This window comes from Chiloscyllium punctatum, chromosome 41 (genome assembly GCF_047496795.1).
Source record: "Chiloscyllium punctatum isolate Juve2018m chromosome 41, sChiPun1.3, whole genome shotgun sequence".
In the NCBI taxonomy this organism is placed as follows: Eukaryota; Metazoa; Chordata; class Chondrichthyes; order Orectolobiformes; family Hemiscylliidae; genus Chiloscyllium; species Chiloscyllium punctatum.
In genome coordinates, this window is record NC_092779.1 from 25337296 (window position 1) to 25357832 (window position 20537).

General features: G+C 40.3%; 1 protein-coding gene across 3 annotated transcripts in view; it reads left to right on the forward strand.

The window, feature by feature from the left end:
• Positions 1-20537, forward strand: part of cep72 (centrosomal protein 72) — a 154602-nt gene that overhangs the window by 102260 nt on the left and 31805 nt on the right. For 2 of the 3 annotated variants that reach the window (XM_072560567.1, XM_072560571.1), the window contains one exon: positions 15980-16183. The exons of the other annotated variant lie outside the window; for it this stretch is intronic. In XM_072560567.1, the coding sequence (XP_072416668.1) occupies positions 15980-16183 (204 nt within the window). The remainder of the gene's footprint in view (positions 1-15979; positions 16184-20537) is intronic. 3 annotated transcript variants of the gene reach the window in all.

The window sequence follows — 20537 nt, forward strand, 5'->3', positions numbered from 1 at the left end:
TTCTGAGCTAACAGTTCAGTTTAATGTAGTGCTGCTTTGTCAAAGATATGTTTGTCAAAGATGAAAAAACTTGCATTTATACAACATTCATAACCTCAGGATGTGCCAGCTGACCTCACAATTGATTGAATACTTTTGCAATGGTAATCATTGTTGTAATGTAGGACTTGTGACAGCATATTGACAGGATAATCTATTTTAGTGATGGTTAAGGATTAGTCATGACATCATTGAAATCTACCTTGATCATCTTCAGCTTATGTTACAGGATGTTTGACATCTACCAGAGGTAGCCAGACCATCTGCTTAATCTCTCATTCGAATAGCAAAATCTCTGACGGCACAATTTCCCGTCATTCTTGCACTAAACATTCAGCCTTGATGAAGTGTCGAAGCCTCTGGAGTGTGACTTTATTCCATTAGATTCAGAGGTTAGAACTAATTACACTGTCTTGAGTCAAGTTTGAGGGTAGGGAACATTCAGCAGGATGAGAGGATGCTGGGTGAGGATCATGCCTGATAAAATGCTAGTTTCCAGCTACGCATACTGTTGTTGATTTGGGTGGGGCTATTATGCTTGAAATTGATGTACAGTGTTTAATGAGATGCAGTGGAACAGAAAGTTTGATGTGAAATGGGACAGAGCCGTGGGGGACTGGACATCTATGCCTCCTTATATTACCTATGTTATTGAATCAATGTTTACAATGCATCAATAGGAACAGGGAGCAGCTTAGGGAATTGGGGGGAAAAGGGGCGATCAGTCAAGTTTTGAAGCTGGGACGAGCAGCAAGTTAGAGACATATAAATAGTTTCTGAAGATGTGGACACGTTAAATTGGAAGGGTTCAGAAAGGCTATGATAATTAACTTGCTCCACCACAAAATGTGGAACAGATCAAATGGAGCAAAATAAAATTATTCAGCTTCAGAAGACAATGAGTTTGAGATGGGATATAGGATCAGGTGTTCCAGAGCAGATTTGCAAATGAGAAGGTGAGAATTTTAAGACTCACTGTGTCATGTGATAGGGAAGCCATTGAGGACAGTATGGACTGGGTAATTGGGTGATCAGCAATTTCGCTTGAATAAGAATCCAGTGGTGAACATCTGGACTAAGAATAAAGTTAGTTGTTAATAGGCTTATACAAAGTCAAATGAGCAGGCTATTAATGTCTTATTCATTGCTTTTGGAAAAATGTACAATGAAATTAATTTTCTAATTTTGAATAGAGCAGCCTGACAAAGAAGGGGAACATAGGAACAGGAGTAGTCCATTCAGTTTTTCAAGCCTATTCTGCCAGTTAAGGAAGTCAGAAGACACCATGTTATAGTCCAGCAGGTTTATTTGAAATCATAAGCTTTTGCACATTGCCCCTTCATCAGGTGAAGTGAGAGGCACAGGCACAGAATTTATAGATAGAGAGATCAATGGGCAGAGAGATCAAAAGATCATACCCCTGGTGTGAGTGAAGTGTTGACAGGCTGAATAATAGGTCTCTGCAGGTGACCAAGAGTATCAGACGGTGTGAGTAAAGTGTCAACTCCTGAATAACAAATGAAGGGATGACCTATATTCCTATTAATTGAGGCAGAGGATAATTACAAAAAGTTAAAAATAAGGTGGGGCTGGAGACAAACCAAATGACTAAAATAACATAATAGGTATAAGTGTCGCATGTCCCGAGGGTCTAACCAAAGTAATAAGTAATGCAAAACTGTAAAAACTAATCAATACAGAGAGATCATGCCAATTTGTCAAGGTGATGGTGTCAAAACGGGACAGTAAGGAAGATTTTACAGGTACAGAACAGTGTGTTGGAGTCACATGTAGCGTGACCCAAGGTTGCGTACCCATGAAGACGACGTCAACTATGATCTTGGGTTCATGTTGTGCTACATGTGACGCCATCACACTGTTCTGTATCTGTAAATTCTGTCCTTGATAAATTGTTACGATCTTTCTGTCTTAATCAGTTTGAACAGTTTGGTTTACTTATGGTTTGGATTACTTACTCTTGGTTAGGCTCTCAGCACTCTTCTTGCATTTAGAGGTATTTTGACCTGCCAGTTGAAATTAAAGTTAATTCTCATGCCCAAAGGCCAAGAATGGACATGGTACTGCAAGAAAACTTCAGTTCCCATATTGTAGTACCTGTATGATGGCAGTTGATACATACAGTAGATAGAAAGAATATGAGATAAAAGCAAAACAGGAAAGATGCATGTGAACCCTCAAAAATGCTGTGTTGCAACAAGGGCTCTTGCTTTAAATTTCCAATTCCCAACCTCCAGCCTCCAAATTTTAACTAGTTTAACAGAAATGGTTAGCTAAAGAATATAGGAATTTTCCCTACACAAGTGAAACAAAAGGAAGTGTAATCATTTAGTTAATCCAGTTAAATCTATAGTGTGGAAAGACAAGAAGGCATGAAGAATGAAAACAGTTGAATTGAATTTCAATACTGACTGTATAAAGGAGTCAATTTTACACACACAGCAGCATGAAGTAGTGCTGAAGAAATAGACACAGCCTATGCCTGTATGCATATCGTTTAACTGAGAGCTTTGAGAGTTTCTACATGTTGCAATGTAGCTAAGATATATAAACTGGCAAGACCACACTGAAATTAGTAGTAAAACGGGCACAATACCTTTTTGGATATTGCTAATATGAGCCAGAAGTCCGCAGCCCCAAAACAATGTGAATAATTTGGTAAAATAAAGCACAATTGAAAAAAATTAGATTTATGATGTTGAGAAAACAAGAAGTCCAACAATCCATCCAAGGTTTGAACCTCACTAGTGTGTGTGAAGAAGCCCACTTACAAACATTTACATCTTATTGGTACCTAATCTTATCTCATTTTTCAGGAAGAGTCCCAAAAGATTGGAAAACTGCTAAGATGTAATAGTAGAGCATTTTAAAAGCACATAATAAAAATCAAACAAGGGCAGCATGTTTTCATGATGAAGAAATCATGCCTCACAAATTTATTAGCTCTTTGAAGAGATAACAAGAAGGCCAGATGAAGGGGAACTGGTAGATGTAATATAATTGGAATTCCAAAAAGCATTGGATTAGGTACCACACATTAGGCTAGTTAATAAAAGCCCATAGATTGACTAACTAAAAGAAGATAAAGCATTAGGATAAAGGCTTGTAGCTGGTGAGATGTCACAGGTGGGACCACAGTTAATCACAATATATATGAACAACTTGCATGACGAAGTGCATGCACTGTCAGCTGTTTGCAGATGAATCAAAAATAGGTGGGAAGGCAGGTAATGAGGATGACACAGTGAATATTCACGAGGATATACACATATGTTAAGTGAGTTTTTATTCACTCATGGTACCTGGGCATTGTTGGCTGGCCAGCATTTATTGCCCTTGACAATATGGTGGTGAGCTGCCTTCTTGAATTGTTGCAGACCACATGCTGTAGGTTGACCCACATTCCCTGCAGAGAGAATTTCGGGATTGTCACCCAGTGGCCAGCCAAAAGATTTGTAGGTTAAGTGGATTGGCCATGATAATTAACCCATAACGTGCAGGCTAGGTGGTTTAGCCAAGCTAAATGTGGAGTTATGGAGATGAGTCTGGGGTCTGAGTTAGAGTGTGATGTTCTTAGAGGGTCGGGTGAGGATTTAATGGAGTGATAATAGCCTGTTTATGTACTGTAGGGATCCTATGCTTCTATGGCAGTGAAGGAACAGTGAGATATTTCCAAGTCAGGATGGTGAGTGGCTTGGAGATGAACTTGCAGATGGTGGTGTTCCATATATCTTTTACTCTTGTCCTTTTAGATGGAAGTGACCATGGGTTTGGAAGGAGCTGTCTAAGGATCGTTGGTGAATTTGAGTGCATGTTTTACATAATGCACTGTTGCTACTAAGCATCATGGTGAAGGGACTGGATACTTATGGATGTGGAGCAATCAAGTGGGCTGCTTTGTTCTGATGGTGCCAAGCTACTTGAGTGTTGTTGGAGCATCACCCATCCAGACAAGTAGAGAGTATTTCATCACAATCCTGACTTGTGTCTTATAGATGAACAAGCCTTTGGGGGAGGGAGGGCAAGAGTTGAGTTACTCACCATAGTATTCCTAGTCTCTGACGTACTCTTGTAGTAACCGTATTATAGGACGAGTCCTGTTCAGTTTTTGATCAATGGTAACCCCAAGTATGTTGATATTGGGAGAATTAATGATGATAACACTACTGAATGTCAGGGGATGGTGGTTAGATTATCTCATATTAGATGGTCATTGCCTGGCATGGGTGTGGCATGATTGTTACTTGCCACTTCTCAGATATTGTCCAGATCTTCTTGTATATTTGTAATATGGAGATTGCAAGAGTTTTTTTTTTAAAGATTTCTGAAAGGTGAGAGGGGCGAGAGTGGACTTTGGCTCACCGGAAAATGTGGCTGCAGAAGTAGTAATGAGGACCAAAGAAATGGCAGAGGAACTGAATAGGTAATTTATGTCACATTTCACGGTGGAAGATACTAGCAGCATACCAGAACTTCAAGGGAATCAGGGAGAAAAGGGAGTGCAGTAACCATAACGAAGGAGGTGGTGTGAAGGTGAGTAAATCATCCAGACTAGATGGACTACACCCCAGAATTCTGAAGGAAATAGCTGAGGAGATTTTAGAGGCATTGATGGTGATCTTTCAGCAATCACTGGAATCAGAGAGGATCCCAGAGAGCTGAAAAATAACTAATACAGCCCTCCTGGTGAGTTGGCACAAGGTGCAGGTAATATTGTACATATTACTCTTTTGTTGTAAGAGTCTTGCTTGATGTTGCTCATATAGTGATCACTTTCTGATGACCTTGTTAAAGTTCCACTACTCGCTGGTGCTACTGCTGATGTTTTTGATTATTGTTCTGTTTTTTCCAGCTTGGGTGCAGCTCGAATACAGACTCCGTTCCCCCTTATTTGTTTTTTTTTGTTTTTTTGATCTCAATAATGTATGAACTTCGAGTCTCAACTTCATAAGTGACTTTTGTTAGTTTCAGTTTATCATAATTGGATCCTGTACACGTGCAATTTGTCATTTCAGCAACTTCAGATAGGGGTTTGCATGCTTGTTGAAGTGTCTGCATCTACCTGTCCATCAGTGATTTGTTTCTTATTTCCTTCTGACCACTTGGAGGTAGTGTCTTGTGAGTTTCCACAGATCTTGCACATCTTTCTCTCAGTGGTGTGCATTTTTTTTTTGTTATTGCTTCAACCCTGCTTCCTTTCTCTTGACTTAACTTAAAATCAGCCTTTTGAGTAGTCTGTTTTGCCTACTTATGTCTTTTGTGCTCTGGCAGAATCTACAGCCTTTGATATTCTGAACTTGTCCCTTCCAAATTTATGTTTGAACTTAAGTGTATAGAACTCTAAAACATTTGATCTGGCAGCTTTTCAACTGTGCTTGAATTTGTATTTTCTCACTTAATCTTTGAATCTTGTTATGAAATTGTTAACAGACTCACCTGAATCCCATCTCAGGTCTTGAAATTCATATCTGTGGATTCAACTATTAGATATTAGTTGGGGATGTATGCTGCAACTTTCAAAAGTTTTCTGAGTTTCTGCTGTTGGCTTCATTCAGCTCCCAGCTGTTAAATGTAACCCTTTCTCTCTCGTCCGGTAGCTGATAATTTCCTCTTCACTTGTGCCTTTTAGAAAGTTATTGATTGTTGGTCTGTGTTTCTGTTTAAACTTCTTCTGACATCTTACTACAATCTACTTACTATTTCTTATTACGATCTGAGGTCCCTACCTGCTTCAAGAAGACCACCATCATCCTTGTGCTAAAGAAAAATTGTGCAGTGTGCCTCACAATTATGAAGTGCTTGGAGAGGTTAGTCATGGCCCACATCAACTCCAATCTACCAAATTCCCTTGATCCTTAGCAGTTTGCCTACAGACCCAATATGTCCACAGCAGATGCCATTTTCCTGCCCTTACACTCATCCCTGGAACATCTGGATAGCAACGATATCTATTTATTGACTACAGTTCCATCTTCAACACCATAATTTCAAACAGGCTCATCTCTAAACTCTGAGACCTAGGTTTCGGCTCCCCCTTCTCTAAGTGGATCCTTGATTTCCTGACTCATAGACCACAATCAGTAGGAATAAGCGTCAACATCTCCTCCTTCATAATCCTCGACACTGGAGTGCCACAAGGCTTGTGTACTCAGCCCATGCTGTGCACCTTATACACTCACCACTGTGTGGTCATATTCCACCCCAACTCCATTTACAAGTTTATGATGACAGCACGATTGTAAGTCTGATCTCAAATAATGATGGGACAGAATATGGGAAAGAGACTGAGTGCTTTGCAACATGGTGTAAAGATCTCTCCATCAACGTCGGTAAAATGATGGAGCTGATTATTCCATTCAGGAAGCGGAATGCAGGACACGCCCCTATCTGCATCATTGATGATTAGGTGGAGATGGTCAAAAGAGTCTCGTTCCTGGGGGTGATTGATATGGACCAGGCCTGACCCCCTCAAAACATCTCAAGAAAGTAGCCTGAACCCTAACTTTTCTCGTAATTTTAAGTAGGTGTAGAGTGGATATTCCAGGAGAGGTACAGCTGGCCCAACCACTTTGTTTCAAACAAAACAGAATTTATATGCTAGATTACCGAATGAAGCTCATAAAGAAGAGAACAGAATACAGAATAACTTATCGTATCCAAAAGCCGAACAGACTATCCCAATTTAATGATACGGTTCTAAATACCTGCAACAATCTCTATAAACACCCCTTGGCAAAAAAAAGGTCAAATCAAACACAGGGTCAGACTGGAGAGAGAGGGAGATGGCAGAGAGATTCAGCATGAACACCATCTTCAATGTAGCTGTTTCTTTAACCAACAGCCTCAAACAAACCTGACTACTTGCTCTGAATAGCCAGGGTGCCAAAACCCAACCTAAACCAAACCAAAGGAAAGCTGAGCTGGGAGAACTGGCCGCTCCCCTTTCATTATACAAGTGTATTTTTTAAATTTAAAAGCTTCTTCAAGTAGATCAAGCCAGACATTTTGGAATCTGTGTCTTGTAAAACACTTTTGAAAAAAACCAAAGACAACACAACTTTGTTAAAGGAGCCACGTCATCACAGTTATGATCACCTACAATCTGTCCTGGTCCACTCACATCAATGTGAGGGTCAAGAAAGCATTATAACATCTCTACTACCTCAGGAGGTGAAAGAAACTTGACATGTCCATAAGGACTGTTCACAATTTTTTATAGAAGCAGCATTGAAAACATCTTATCTGGATGTATAACAGTGTGGTATGTCAACCCAAGACAGCAAGAAACTACAGAAAGTCATGAACATAGCCCAGACCATTATGCAAACCGGTCTTCCAGCTATTGATTCCATTTATACTTCCTACTGCCTCAGGAAAGCAACCAACATAATCAAAAACCACTCCCACCCTGGTTATACTCTCTCCCACCCTCTTCCATTGGGCAGAAGATATTAAAGTTTGAATACACATACGAATAGATTCAAGAATAGCTTCTTCCCCACTTATCAGACTTTTGAACAGACCTCAGTTCCCTTATCTTGATACATTTGGTATGGTATGATCTGCCTGTATCACGCACACAACAACACTTTTCACTATATCTTGTTACATGTGTCAACACCAATCATCAACCTCTCACCCAATTTGGGTGAGGTGAAACTGTCATTGTTGTCGCGGTAGCTATTTTGTTTTTGAACACTTTGCTCAGATTTTCTCCTTCATTGGCACCATATCAAGTTGATTTTTGATGTAATTCAACAATAAATTAGTTTAATCTGTTTGAGATTTTACTTACAAATGGCCCTTCCATCAAGTTATGTCTTCCGTTTTCCAAGTTAGATTCAAAAAGCTAGAACTTGGTTGAGCTAATCTCTTTTACTTCTCCCTGCGGCTAGTGAATAGATGCATTGTTATCTCTAGTGACTCAGAATTAAATATGGCACCCCAAATGTACATTCTAATAACAATTAGTTCCTATTTCTTCAAGAAATAATGTAACATGATCACTAGAACTTTCTAGTGCCAAGGCTACCTGCCGTCCTATGTTCCTGGTGTATCCACCTTTTGTTTTGACTCCAGTTAGAGTCAAATTGGAATTTAAAACATTTTCCCATGGATTTTCACTGTGCAGACATATCTGCAAAATTTATGATGACCACCAGGAGTTTCCTTTTACGGGGAAGTGCATGACTGTAAGCTATAGCTGCAAGATAGTTACCCTATAGATCATAATTTTAAACTGTTCTGCAAAATATACAAATGTGATGTTTTCATGCAGTGAGTAGCCAGGTCTGGAATGTGCTGCCTGTTTGATGGGGACATGTTCAAATGAGGCATTCAAGAGGGCATTTAGATGATTATTTAGATAGAACCAATGGGCAGCGATATGTAGAAGGGCAGGAGATTGCCACCACCTCCAAGATTCGCTACAGGTCATGAGACAGCACCTTCCAAACGCATGACCTCTACCATTTAGAAGATCTTGAGTATCAGGTAATGTGAATACCACCACCTGTTGGTTGTTCGTTGGTAAGCTACTCATCATCCTGACTTGGAAGCCTATCACTGTTCCTTCAGTGTTGCTGGTCCAAGTTCTAGCTTTCTCTCCCGAACAGCACTGTACTTGTACCTATACAAAATGGTTGTCATTGTTCAAGAAGACAGCTTATGCCCACCTTCTGAAGGGCAATTAGTGTTGGGCAATAAATGCTGGGCTAGCCAGAGAAACCCATGTCCTTTGCATTTGTGTAAAAAAATTGGAAATGCTCAGAAAGCCAGTAAAGTCATGATGACCCAAAGGCAGTCTCCTACACTGAAACAATTCTGTGATTCCAAAGAAACCCGTACCTGAAGTGGTGAGAATGTGGATCCAGCAGCCAAAGTTGAACTGAGTAGTACTTTCTACATCTATTTCAAGAGTAATATATAAATATCAGCAGGATCTCCATGTTATTCTTCAACCATTTTCAGCACCAATTTACCCCAAAACTAAGATCACTAAGATCTGATCCCAAGCAATCCACAACCGCAAGAGTTTCAGATCTGACCCAAACAAAAACAGATTGCTGGCAAAGCTTATCCGATCTGGCAGCATTGGGACAGTTCTGAAGAAGAGTCATTGGATTTGAAATGTTAGCACTGTTTCTCTCTCCCGAGATGCTACCAGATCTGCTGGATTTTGCTAACGGTTTGTGTTTTTGTTTTAGATCTCCAGCATCTGCACTTTGTTATATTTCAGGTCTGATATGTTGCCTGTGGTGAGTTGACTGATCCTTATGTGGAGTGGTGGAATTGCCAATGAAGTTGAAGGTATTAATGTCATGATAAGATAGAATTGGAAGCTCAGGGTTAGGATGCTGAGCTAGTAATTGTGTTCATATCCTAATTGTGTTCATATCAATGGCAATTTGTGAAGTTGAATTAGTTCAGTCTGGTATCTTGTAAACTTACTTCAGGAAAATTAATTGTGACAATTGCCAGATTATAAAAATTTATTTCCATTGTCTTTAAGGAAAAGATCTTCGGCAATTTGGTTTGCATGCAACATCATACTTTGTAATACCCTGAGAATGACTGGAATGACAGTGAATAAATACCTCTCTTACGTTAGCCACTGCAAAGATTTTTTTAAAAGAAAAGAGCGGAGTTGCTTTTTAACCTATGTTACTCAGTAAGCATTGGCAACTAGGGATAGTATATTATGTACACTTGGGAATTTTTAAATTTATTTGTGGGATATGGGCTAGCTAACATTTATTGCCTGCTCCTAGTTGCCCTTGAGAAGGTGGTGGTGAGATGCCTTCATGAACTGTTGCAGTCCATGTGCTGTAGGTTGAAATAGCTAGAAGTGAATCTGCTGACTTCAACAAAGTATAATATGTTGCTTGGATCTGAGTTCACCGTGGAACCAGGTCATGTTGATTAATTTGTGTAAGAATCCATTATGAAGATTTAAACTACAAATGTTTATAGTATTATCAAATGCAGTTTGCACCTTATAAATTAAATATATTAATGTGAACCTGATTTGTCAATTAGCATTGGCGGTATAAAGGCTGGATCAGAATCTGGAGCTGTTTATCAGTAGTTGAACTTACACTACGCTTACTGCAGCATTTCCAAAAGGTGGCTAATCACCACAATTAAGATTGGGCCATAAATGCTGGCATGGCCAGCACACACCCTTATGTCATGAACAAAATAAAACATTACAGGCCTTCCGGCGATATTTGTATTGTTGACAGCCACGTGAAATGCTGGTAGACTGGATAGGTCCACTATTATTCAAAGTTTATATCAACAATTTGTGTGAGAATATAGAAGATATGGCTGCTAAGGTTGCAGATGACACCAAAATTGGTGGTATAGTGGACTGTGAAGAAAGTTATCTAAGAGTATAATGAGATCTTGATCAGACGGGCTAACAGTCCAAAAAGTGGCAGATGGAGTTTAATTTAGATAAATGCGAGCTGTTGAATTTTGGTAAGACAAACCAGGACAGGACTTACATAAATAATGGTAGAGCTCTGGGGAGTGTTGTTGAACAAAGACCCAGGGCTGCAGATTCATAGTTCATTAACGGTGGTGTCACTGATAGGGTAGTGAAGAAGACATTTGGCATGCTTGCTTTCATTGGTCAGAGCGTTGACCATAGGGGCTGGGAAGTCATGTTGTGGCTGTAGAAAACATTGGTGAGGCCAGTTTTAGAATACTGCGTACAATTCTGGTTGTCCCATTACAGGAATGTTGTTAAACTAGAAAGAATACAGAAAAAATTTACAAGAATGTTGCCAGCTCTAGAGGGTTTGAGTTATGAGGAGAGGCTGGATACGTTGGGACTTCTTTCTTTGGAGTGTTGGAGGCTGAGGGATAACCTTGAAATCATGAAGGGCATAGATAAGGTGAATAGTCAAGGTCTCTTCCCCAGGGTAGAGGAGTCCAAAACTAGACAGCATAGGTTTAAGGGGAGCGGGGTAAGATTTAAAGGGGACCGATGGGGCAATGTTTTCACACTGAGGGTGGTGCACATATAGAATGAGCTGCCAGCGGAAGTGGTGGAGGCTTGTATAATTACAACATTTAAAAGGCATATGGACAGGTAAATAAATAGGAAGGGTTTTGAGGGATATGGACCAAGCACAGGCAAATGGCAGTAGATTATTTTAGGACACGTCAGCATGGACCACAGTAGCTGTTTCTGTGCTATATGACTTTCAATGGCTATTTGAAAGCTGCACTCCAAATCTTCAATCATTAAAAGTTACGCAAAATGGTAAAGTCATTAAAGATTATTTTTAATGTACAGGATATGAATCACCCCATCATTAAATGTTAAGTTTTGAAACATTGACCATATCTGGAGATTGCAGATCAGTGACTTTGAAACTGACCCATACAATACATGAGCAACAACTGTCACTGCTGTATTCTGTTCTACTTTAATCTGTTTGATTATGTTAATTGGATGTACTTTCCTGTAGTAGATAGTTCATTTGCCTCTAACATTTTGGAAAATTTAAAATACTTTCCGTCAGCATTGAAGAAAGTTTTGCAGAATTGCCCAATCTACCAATGGAAGTTTACCTATTTCCTAATCTGTGGATTTCCTTTGTTAACTCTTGCTCCTTTCTTCATCTGCAATTAAAGAGGTTGATTTTAGTCAATTGTAGTAATTGCTTCTATTGCATCAAATTTGTCTGATTAATCCTTCTATGAAGTCAATCAGTTTTCTTTATTGGTTAATTCCAATGTTACTGCTTTATTAACTCAGCTGTTTTTGAATCTTTCTGCATCGGTTAGGCCTTGTGTATTAGTTAATTTACATGTAAATATAAACAAGCAGATTTATGTGTAAACTTTGGTCTCCTGATGTGATATTTTTTACTTTTGGGATCACAGGATAATGTGAGAGTTCCATGGGATATCTAGCTTTAAGGGAACAGACATAATATTCTTGGAGCTGAGACACGCATTCAAAAGGAGGTCGTTTGCAACCATATCAGCAAATAAAAAGCTGGACAAATGACCAGGATTAACTAAACTTCAAACCTCTAATTGATTTGATCCTGTTGGAGTTGTTTACATAAAAGAAATTTGTAGTTTTGTTTGATTGTCGGTTTATTAGCTTGTAGTAAGTTTTGTCTTTATGTGAAATTGATTAAAATGCAAATGTGAAGAAATTGATTTCCTCAGGAGAACTTAATGTATAGAAGGTTAAATGGGTTTCTGCCTCCACAAGACTGCGATCACTCAGTCTTCTGAAGTATTGCTTGTCAATCTAGATGCTTGTGCTCTTTGAAAAATGTTGCATTTTTGTATGCACTCATTCTCCACCCAACACCTCCACATTCCGTCATGTTTTCTACTCACCTTCTCTTGTTTCTTTCACCTTCTCTTCTTTCTTTCACCTTCAATACTGCCCTATTCAAGGAGACCCACAGTCTGGTCTGTCTCCCTCAACCAGTCTTCCCGGTTCTTCTCTGATGTGTCTGCAATTCAGGAGGTGGTGGGGGCTGAGGGGGTGTGCAGGTGTCTCCCATTGTTAACAGGCACAAACTCAGCCAAAGCACTTGTTGACTTAACTGAGAAGCACGCAAAGCATGTAAGAAAATCTCTAAATCACACATCAGACTTTAATAGCAAAGTGCAAACTCAGATTGTACATTAATGCTCTGCTCCCCTCTTCAAAGCAGAATCTAACAAATTGTTAGTGCATTCTGCAGTTTACCACATATTACTTCACATATGCTAAATCTAGAATTGATTTAACGCTGGTTTCATATCAAAATGAAACATGTAATAAATCTTCTCTTAACCTTCTCTGCCCTCAGGACTACAGTCCAGTTTCTCCTGCCCCACCACTTAAAGCAACTTTATAAAAGGGGCACAAAATTAAACCCTGGGTAGATGGTGCTTTCCATCCCCAGCCCCTGAACATCTCACTATTCACTTCCCTACACCCACAACATGATCACCATAATTTAACATAATAAGGTTTATATGAGCTCAGTAGTATGCACTTTAGCTTTCAAAGTTGAATATCAATTTCTGAATTAATGTTCTAGCCTAATTTTAATCTTGAGATCTATTGTAACGGTGCTTTCAGTTTGGGAGTGCATTCCTACATTCAGTAGGGAGGAACCACAACATAGGGAAGATATAATGATAAAAGTAAAACACCGTGGATGTTGGCAATCTGAAATAAAATCAAAGTGGCAGAAATACTCAGCTGGTCTGGCAGCAGCTGTGGAGAGAAAAACAGAGTTTCTAGCGGTTAGGAACAAATTACTGCAGATGCTGGAATCTGCACTGAAGATGACTCTATCACTCTCTGACAACAAATCTGGAGATCATAGCAGGTCACACTGCATCCATGGAGAGACAGCAAACTCATGTTTTGACTCTTCATCTGGCCATTAGGACCTTATATAGGGAGCAGTGCTGGTTCACCAGAGCAAAGGCAAGCTTAGATGGTTGAAATAGGAAAACAAGTTATATAAGCTTGACTTATACTCCCTTAAGTATATAAAATTGTGGATGACTTGGCCAAGGTATTTAAAATGATTTGACAAGATTGACACTGAAGAACAATTTCCTCTGAATGCAATCCAGATGAGGAGGCATCAGAAATTAGAGTCAGCTATTAGGAAAAGAAAATTTTCTTCATGCTGGAGTGGAAATCTGAAACTCTTTCTCCAAAAAGCTACGAAGATGGAGCTTTCAGTCAGATTGTAAACTATGAAGCAAAGGTGAGTAAAAGGAGTTGAAGTGAATACAAGATTACCTATGGTTGATTTGAGTGGTAAAACAGGCCCAAGGGCCTTAATTAGCAATTATTCCCAATTCATACAATTGATCTGTACTTTGCCTAAATCCATGCTAATAAACGAATTATTTTAACATTACAATCATTTTGAAATTTTATTGAAAATATTCCCATGAGATATTTTTGCTGCACGAGTGTAGTAAAGCATCAGAATGGTCAAATATGGTTCATGATGGAATGGGCACTTAAAAGAGAGACTTAATATTACTTTTTATGTAATATTTCTGTCACCCTCCTTTAACTTAAAGGATGCTAACATTCAAAAGGAAAATATATTTCAGATTCCTAAGTGTGACTTCAAATTTTGCCTTCAGTTTTGGATGTGGTGACTAAATTGGTTGAGCGTCAAGACTCGCTCAGAAATTGTGTAGTGAAGCCTACCCTTAATCCCATTTCAGCAATAATGTTGTTTGACTGCATTTACCAGCAGGAGCTACACACAAATACAGTAGTGCCTCGACTTGTGAACTTAATCCATTCCGGGACCCGGTTCGCGAACTGAATCAATGTTTCCCATTGTTCGGATAGTGTAAGAATGCTTGGACATAGCAACGAACGCTGTTCACACCGCACACACCAAAGACTAACTAAATGAGATCACGTGGGGCCTGAGAGCTTTTGCATCCAACAAACGCATAGCAAAGCAGAACAATGAAACCACGTGGTTGCAAACGGGCTTTTTGCGTTCGTACCTTCGTTCGTACCTTGAATTTCGTACGTATGTTGAAGCAAAATTTTACGTACAATCCTGTTTGTAAACTGATTTGTTCGTGAACGGGGTCGTTCGTATGTCGAGTTGCTACTGTATTAGGATTGAAATTATGTTCAAGCGCCCTCTAGTGGAACTCAAATGCTAAGTTTCCATTCTAGAAATGATACTATTATTTGGAGAACTAGCAATGGAAGCATGTTTTTAAAAATATATTATTTGCTGTTGAAGTTGAAAATAAAATGTCATGCACTAAGGCTTTATGGTATTATATTATTGCAGTTCGTTTGTTGTTGGTAATGACTAATGAAAGCTATTCTCAAGGCATCCTAAATACTGTACAGAATTTGTCCACTTTGGAGTGAAGCAGTATTTCATACCAGTGTAATGGATTACCCATTCCACCCCATTTCCAGAGTAGTGAAACTCCCCTCTGACCCAAAAGAGCAGGTATGATAGCTTACTTTCCAGATGACACCAAGATAGGTGGGAAGTAACATCGCAAAGAAGACGTAAGAAAGACAATCTGGCAGGCAGAGTGTTATGTGAAAAAATGTGAAGTTATTCTCTTTGACCGGAAAAATAAAAAAGTAGAATATTACTTAAACAGAGAATGACTGCAGAATTATAAAGTGCAGAGGGATTTAAGTATTCCGGTGCACAAGTCACAAAAACTTAGTATGAGGTACAGCACATGGCCAGAAAAGCTAATGGGATGTTAAATTTTATTATGAGAGGAATTGAACATAAAAATAACGGTGTTATGCTTTGCTTGTACAGGGCATTGTACATTTTTGACTCCTTGTTGAAGGAAGAATATGAATGCATCAAAGGTGATTCAGAGGAGGTTTACTAGATTGATACCTAGAATAATGTGGTTGTCATATAAGGTTAGATTGGACAATCTGGGTTTGTTTCTGTTGAAGTTTAATAGAGTGAGAGATGACATAATTGAATTGTACAAGATCCTGACTGGTCTTAACTATGTGGACATGGAAAAGATGATTGTCTTATGGGTGAATCAAAATTAGGGATTGAAGGAATCTCTTTTTTTAAGATGAAAATGAGAATTCTTTTCTCTGAGGGTTGAGTGACTAGAACTCTCCCTCAGAAAGTGGTGCAAGAGGGCCATAAATTTGTAAGACAGAGGTAGTAAGACTCATTTTAGGCAGAGGAATTAGGGTTGAATGGAAATGTGGAATTTAAAATGCAAAGAGATCAGCCATGATGTTACAGAATGGCAGAGCAGGCTCAAGGGGCCATATGGTCAATTGCTGCTCCTAACTTGTATGTCATTATGATGGTCTACTCATGTCTTTATAGTGGTCAATTAATTTTACCCCATATACTTTAACTGAGGATTGTCCTTTTAAACTTGTGTTATGCAGAACATTCAGCATTACCCCATGCTTCCTCTCCACGATGTCATGCCCTACCCATTGGTACAGACACCACCACAAGATGTGGTCGAGTAACCTTTGCAGAAGATAAAACCCAGGAGTCCCCTGCAATGGATCCCAACTTGAAGTTTCAAGATGAAGCTGAGGCCTATCATAGGATCACCTCCCGTACACACTTCACCCCACATCCAGGTACTGTACTGTTCTGATAGTGCAAACTCTATACAATATGACACAAGCAGGAAAAGGCACACAGAATCTTTCACCTAGTCCTCATATTGTCCCTAAGCGTATTCGTTGAAAGTGAGAACTGCAGATGCTGGAGATTAGAGTTGAGAGTGTGGTGCTGGAAAAGCACAGCAGGTCAGGCAGCATCCGAGGAGTAGGAAAATCGACGTTTCGGGCAAAAGCCCTTCATCAGGAAGGAGGCTGGGAGCCTAGGGGATTGAGAGTGGTGGGGTCCGTTTAGAACATAGAACAGCACAGCGCAGAACAGGCCCTTCGGCCCTCGATGTTACGCCAACCTGTGAACTATTCTCAGCTCGTCCGTCTACACTATCCCATCATCATCCATGTGCTTATGTAAGGATTGTTTAAATCTCCCTAATGTGGCTGAGTTGGCTACATTAGCGGGTGGGGCATTCCATGCCCTTACCACTCTCTGCGTAAAGAACCTACCTCTGACATCTGTCTTAAATCTATCGCCCCTCAATTTGTAGTTACGCCCTCTCATACAAGCTGATGTCATCATCCTAGAAAAAGACTGTCTACCCGATCTAATCCTCTGGTCATCTTATATGTCTCTATCAAATCCCCTCTTAGCCGCCTTCTTTCCAATGAGAACAGACTCAAGTCTTTCAGCCTTTCCTCATAAGACCTTCCCTCCAGTCCAGGTAACATGCTGGTAAATCTCCTCTGTACCTTTTCCAAAGCTTCCACATCCTTCCCGAAATATGGTGACCAGAACTGTACACAATATTTCAAATGTGGCTGCACTAGCATTTTGTATAGTTGCAGCATGATATTGTGGCTCTGGAACTCAATCCCTCTACAAATGAAGCTTAACACACCGTATGACTTCCTAACAGCACTATCAACCTGAGTGGCAACTTTGAGGCATCTAAGTACATGGACTCCAAGATCCCTCTGCACATCCACACTGCCAAGAATCTTTCCATTGGCTCAGTACTCTGCCTTCCTATTATTCTTCCCAAAGTGCATCACCTCACATTTATCTGCATTGGACTCCATTTGCTACCTCTCAGCCCCATTCTGCACTTTATCTAAGTCCCCCTGCAACCTGCAACATTCTTACAAACTGTCCACTACTCCACCAACTTTAGTGTCGTCTGCAAATTTACTAAGCCATCCATCTATGTCTGCGTCGAAGTCATTTATAAAAATGACAAACAGCAGTGATCCCAAAACAGATCCTTGTGGCACACCACTAGTAACCGGACTCCAAGCTGAATATTTTTCATCAACCGCAACTCGCTGCCTTCTTTCGGAAAGCCAGTTTCTAATCCAAACTGCTAAATCACTCTCAATTCCATGCCTCTGCATTTTCTCCAACAGCCTACCATGTGGAACCTTATCAAAGGCTTTACTGAAGTCCATGTATACTACATCAACTGCCCTACCCTCATCTATATGCTTGGTCAACTTCTCAAAAAACTCAATGAAGTTTGTGAGACATGACCTGCCCTTGACGAAACCATGTTGACTATCTGAACTAGCTAACTGGACTACACCTCCTCCCACCCTGCCTTCTGTAAAAATGCTATCCCTTATTTCCGAGACCTCTGCCTCTGCAGCATCTGTTCCCAAGAGGGCCAGTTCCACCACAGAACACATAGATGGCCTCCTTCTTTAAAGACTGCAATCTCTAGTTCTCCCTATATTCCATGAAATCCAACCTTGCTAATCAGTCTCCCATGCGGAACCTTGTCAAACGCCTTACTGAAGTCCATATAGATCACATCTACCTCTCTGCCCTCATCAATCATCTTTGTTACTTCTTAAAAAACTCAATCAAGTTTGTGAGACATGATTTCCCAAGCACAAAGCCATGTTGACTATCCATAATCAGTCCTTGCCTTTCCAAATACATGTACATCCTGTCCCTCAGGATTCCCTCCAACAACTTGCCCACCACTGAGGTCAGGCTCACTGGTCTATACTTCCCTGGCTTGTCCTTCCCACCCTTCTTAAACAGTGGCGCCACGTTTACCAACCTCCAGTCATCCGGCACCCCACCTGTGACTATCGATGACACAAATATCTCAGCAAGAGGCCCAGCAATCACTTTTCTAGCTTCCCACAGAGTTATCGGGTACACCTGATCAGGTCCTGGGGATTTATCCACCTTTAACCGTTTCAAGACATCCAGCACTTCCTCCTCTGTAATCTGGACACTTTGCAAGATGTCACCATCTATTTCCCTACAGTCTATATCTTCCATATCCTTTTCCACAGTAAATACTGATGCAAAATATTCATTTAGTATCTCTCCCATTTTCTGTGGCTCCACACAAAGGCCGCCTTGCTGATCTTTGAGGGGCCCTATTCTCTCCCTAGTTACCCTTTTGTCCTTAATATATTTGTAAAAACCCTTTGGATTCTCCTTAATTTTATTTGCCAAAGCTATCTCACGTCCCCTTTTTGCCCTCCCGATTTCCCTCGTAAGTATACTCCTACTTCCTTTATACTCTTCTAAGGATTCACTCCACTTTTCCTGTCTATACCTGACTTATGCTTCCTTCTTTTTCCTAACCAAACCCTCAATTTCTTTAGTCATCCAGCATTCCCTATACCTAACAGCCTTCCCTTTCTCCCTGAAAGGAATATACTTTCTCTGGATTCTTTTCTCATTTCTGAAGGCTTCCCATTTTCCAGCCATCTCTTTACCTGCGAACATCTGCCTCCAATGAGCTTTCAAAAGTTCTTGCCTAATACCATCAAAATTGGCCTTTCTCCAATGTAGAACTTCAACTTTTAGATCTAGTCTATCCTTTTCCATCACTATTTTAAAACGAATAGAATTATGGTCGCTAGCCCCAAAGTGCTCCCTCACTGACACCTCAGTCACCTGCCCTGCCTTATTTCCCAAGAGTAGGTCAAGTTTTGCACCTTCTCTAGTAGGTACATCCACATACTGAATCAGAAAATTGTCTTGTACACACTTAAGAAATTCCTCTGCATCTAAACCTTTAACACTATGGCAGTCCCACTCGATGTTTGAAAAGTTAAAATCTCCTACCATAACCACCCAATTATTCTTACAGATAGCTGAGACGACCTTACAAGTTTGTTTCTCAATTTCCCTCTGACTATTTGGGAGGTCTATTATACAATTCCAGTCAGGTGATCATCCCTTTCTTATTTCTCAGTTCCACCCAACTAACTTCCCTGGATGTATTTCTGGGAATATCCTCCCTCAGTACAGCTGTAATGCTATCCCTTATCAAAAATGGCACTCCCCTCCTCTCTTGCCTCCCTTTCTATCCTTCTTGTAGCATTTGTATCCTGGAACATTAAGCTGCCAGTCCTGCCCATCGCTGAGCCATGTTTCTGTAATTGCTATGATATCCCAGTCCCATGTTCCTAACCATGCCCTGAGTTCATCTGCCTTCCCTGTTAGGCCTCTTGCATTGAAATAAATGCAGTTTAATTTATTAGTCCTACCTTACCCTGATTGTTTGACTCACTTCTGTTCTCAACTGTGTCAGTCTCAGATTGATCTCTTTCCTCATTATCTCCCTGGGTCCCACTCCCTCACCTTACTAGTTTAAATCCTCCCGAGCAGTGCTAGCAAATTTCCCTGCCAGTATATTAGTCGCCTTCCAATTTAGGTGCAATCCGTCCTTCTTGTACAGGTCACTTCTACCCCAGAAGAGATTCCAATGATCCAAAAATGTGAATCCTTCTCCCATACACCAGCTCCTCAGCCATGCATTCATCTGCTCTATCCTCCTATTCCTGCCCTCACTAGCTCGTAGCACTGGGAGTAATCCAGATATTACTACCCTTGAGGACCTCCTTTTTAAATTTCTGCCTAACTCTCTGTAATCTCCCTTCAGAATCTCAACCTTTTCCCTTCCTATATCGTTGGTTCCAATGTGGACAATGACCTCCTGCTGGCCCCTCTCCCCCGTGAGAACATTCTGCACCCTCTCTGAGACATCCTTGATCTTGGCACCAGGGAAACAACACACCATTCTGCTTTTTCTCTGCTGGCCACAGAAACGTCTGTCTATACCTCGGACTACAGAATCCCCTAACACAATTGATCTCTTGGAAGCTGAAGTACCCTTGTTGCATTAGAGCCAGTCTTAATTTGAAACTTGGCTGTTCGTGCTACGTTCCCCTGAGAATCCATCACCCCCTACATTTTCCAAAACAGCATACCTGTTTGAAATGGGGATAGTCACAAAAGACTCTTGCCCTAGGTGCCTATCTCTCTTACCCTTCCTGGAGTTTAACCCATCTATGTGGCTGTATCTGAGACTTCCCCCCTTCTTATAACTGCCATCCATCACATACTGTT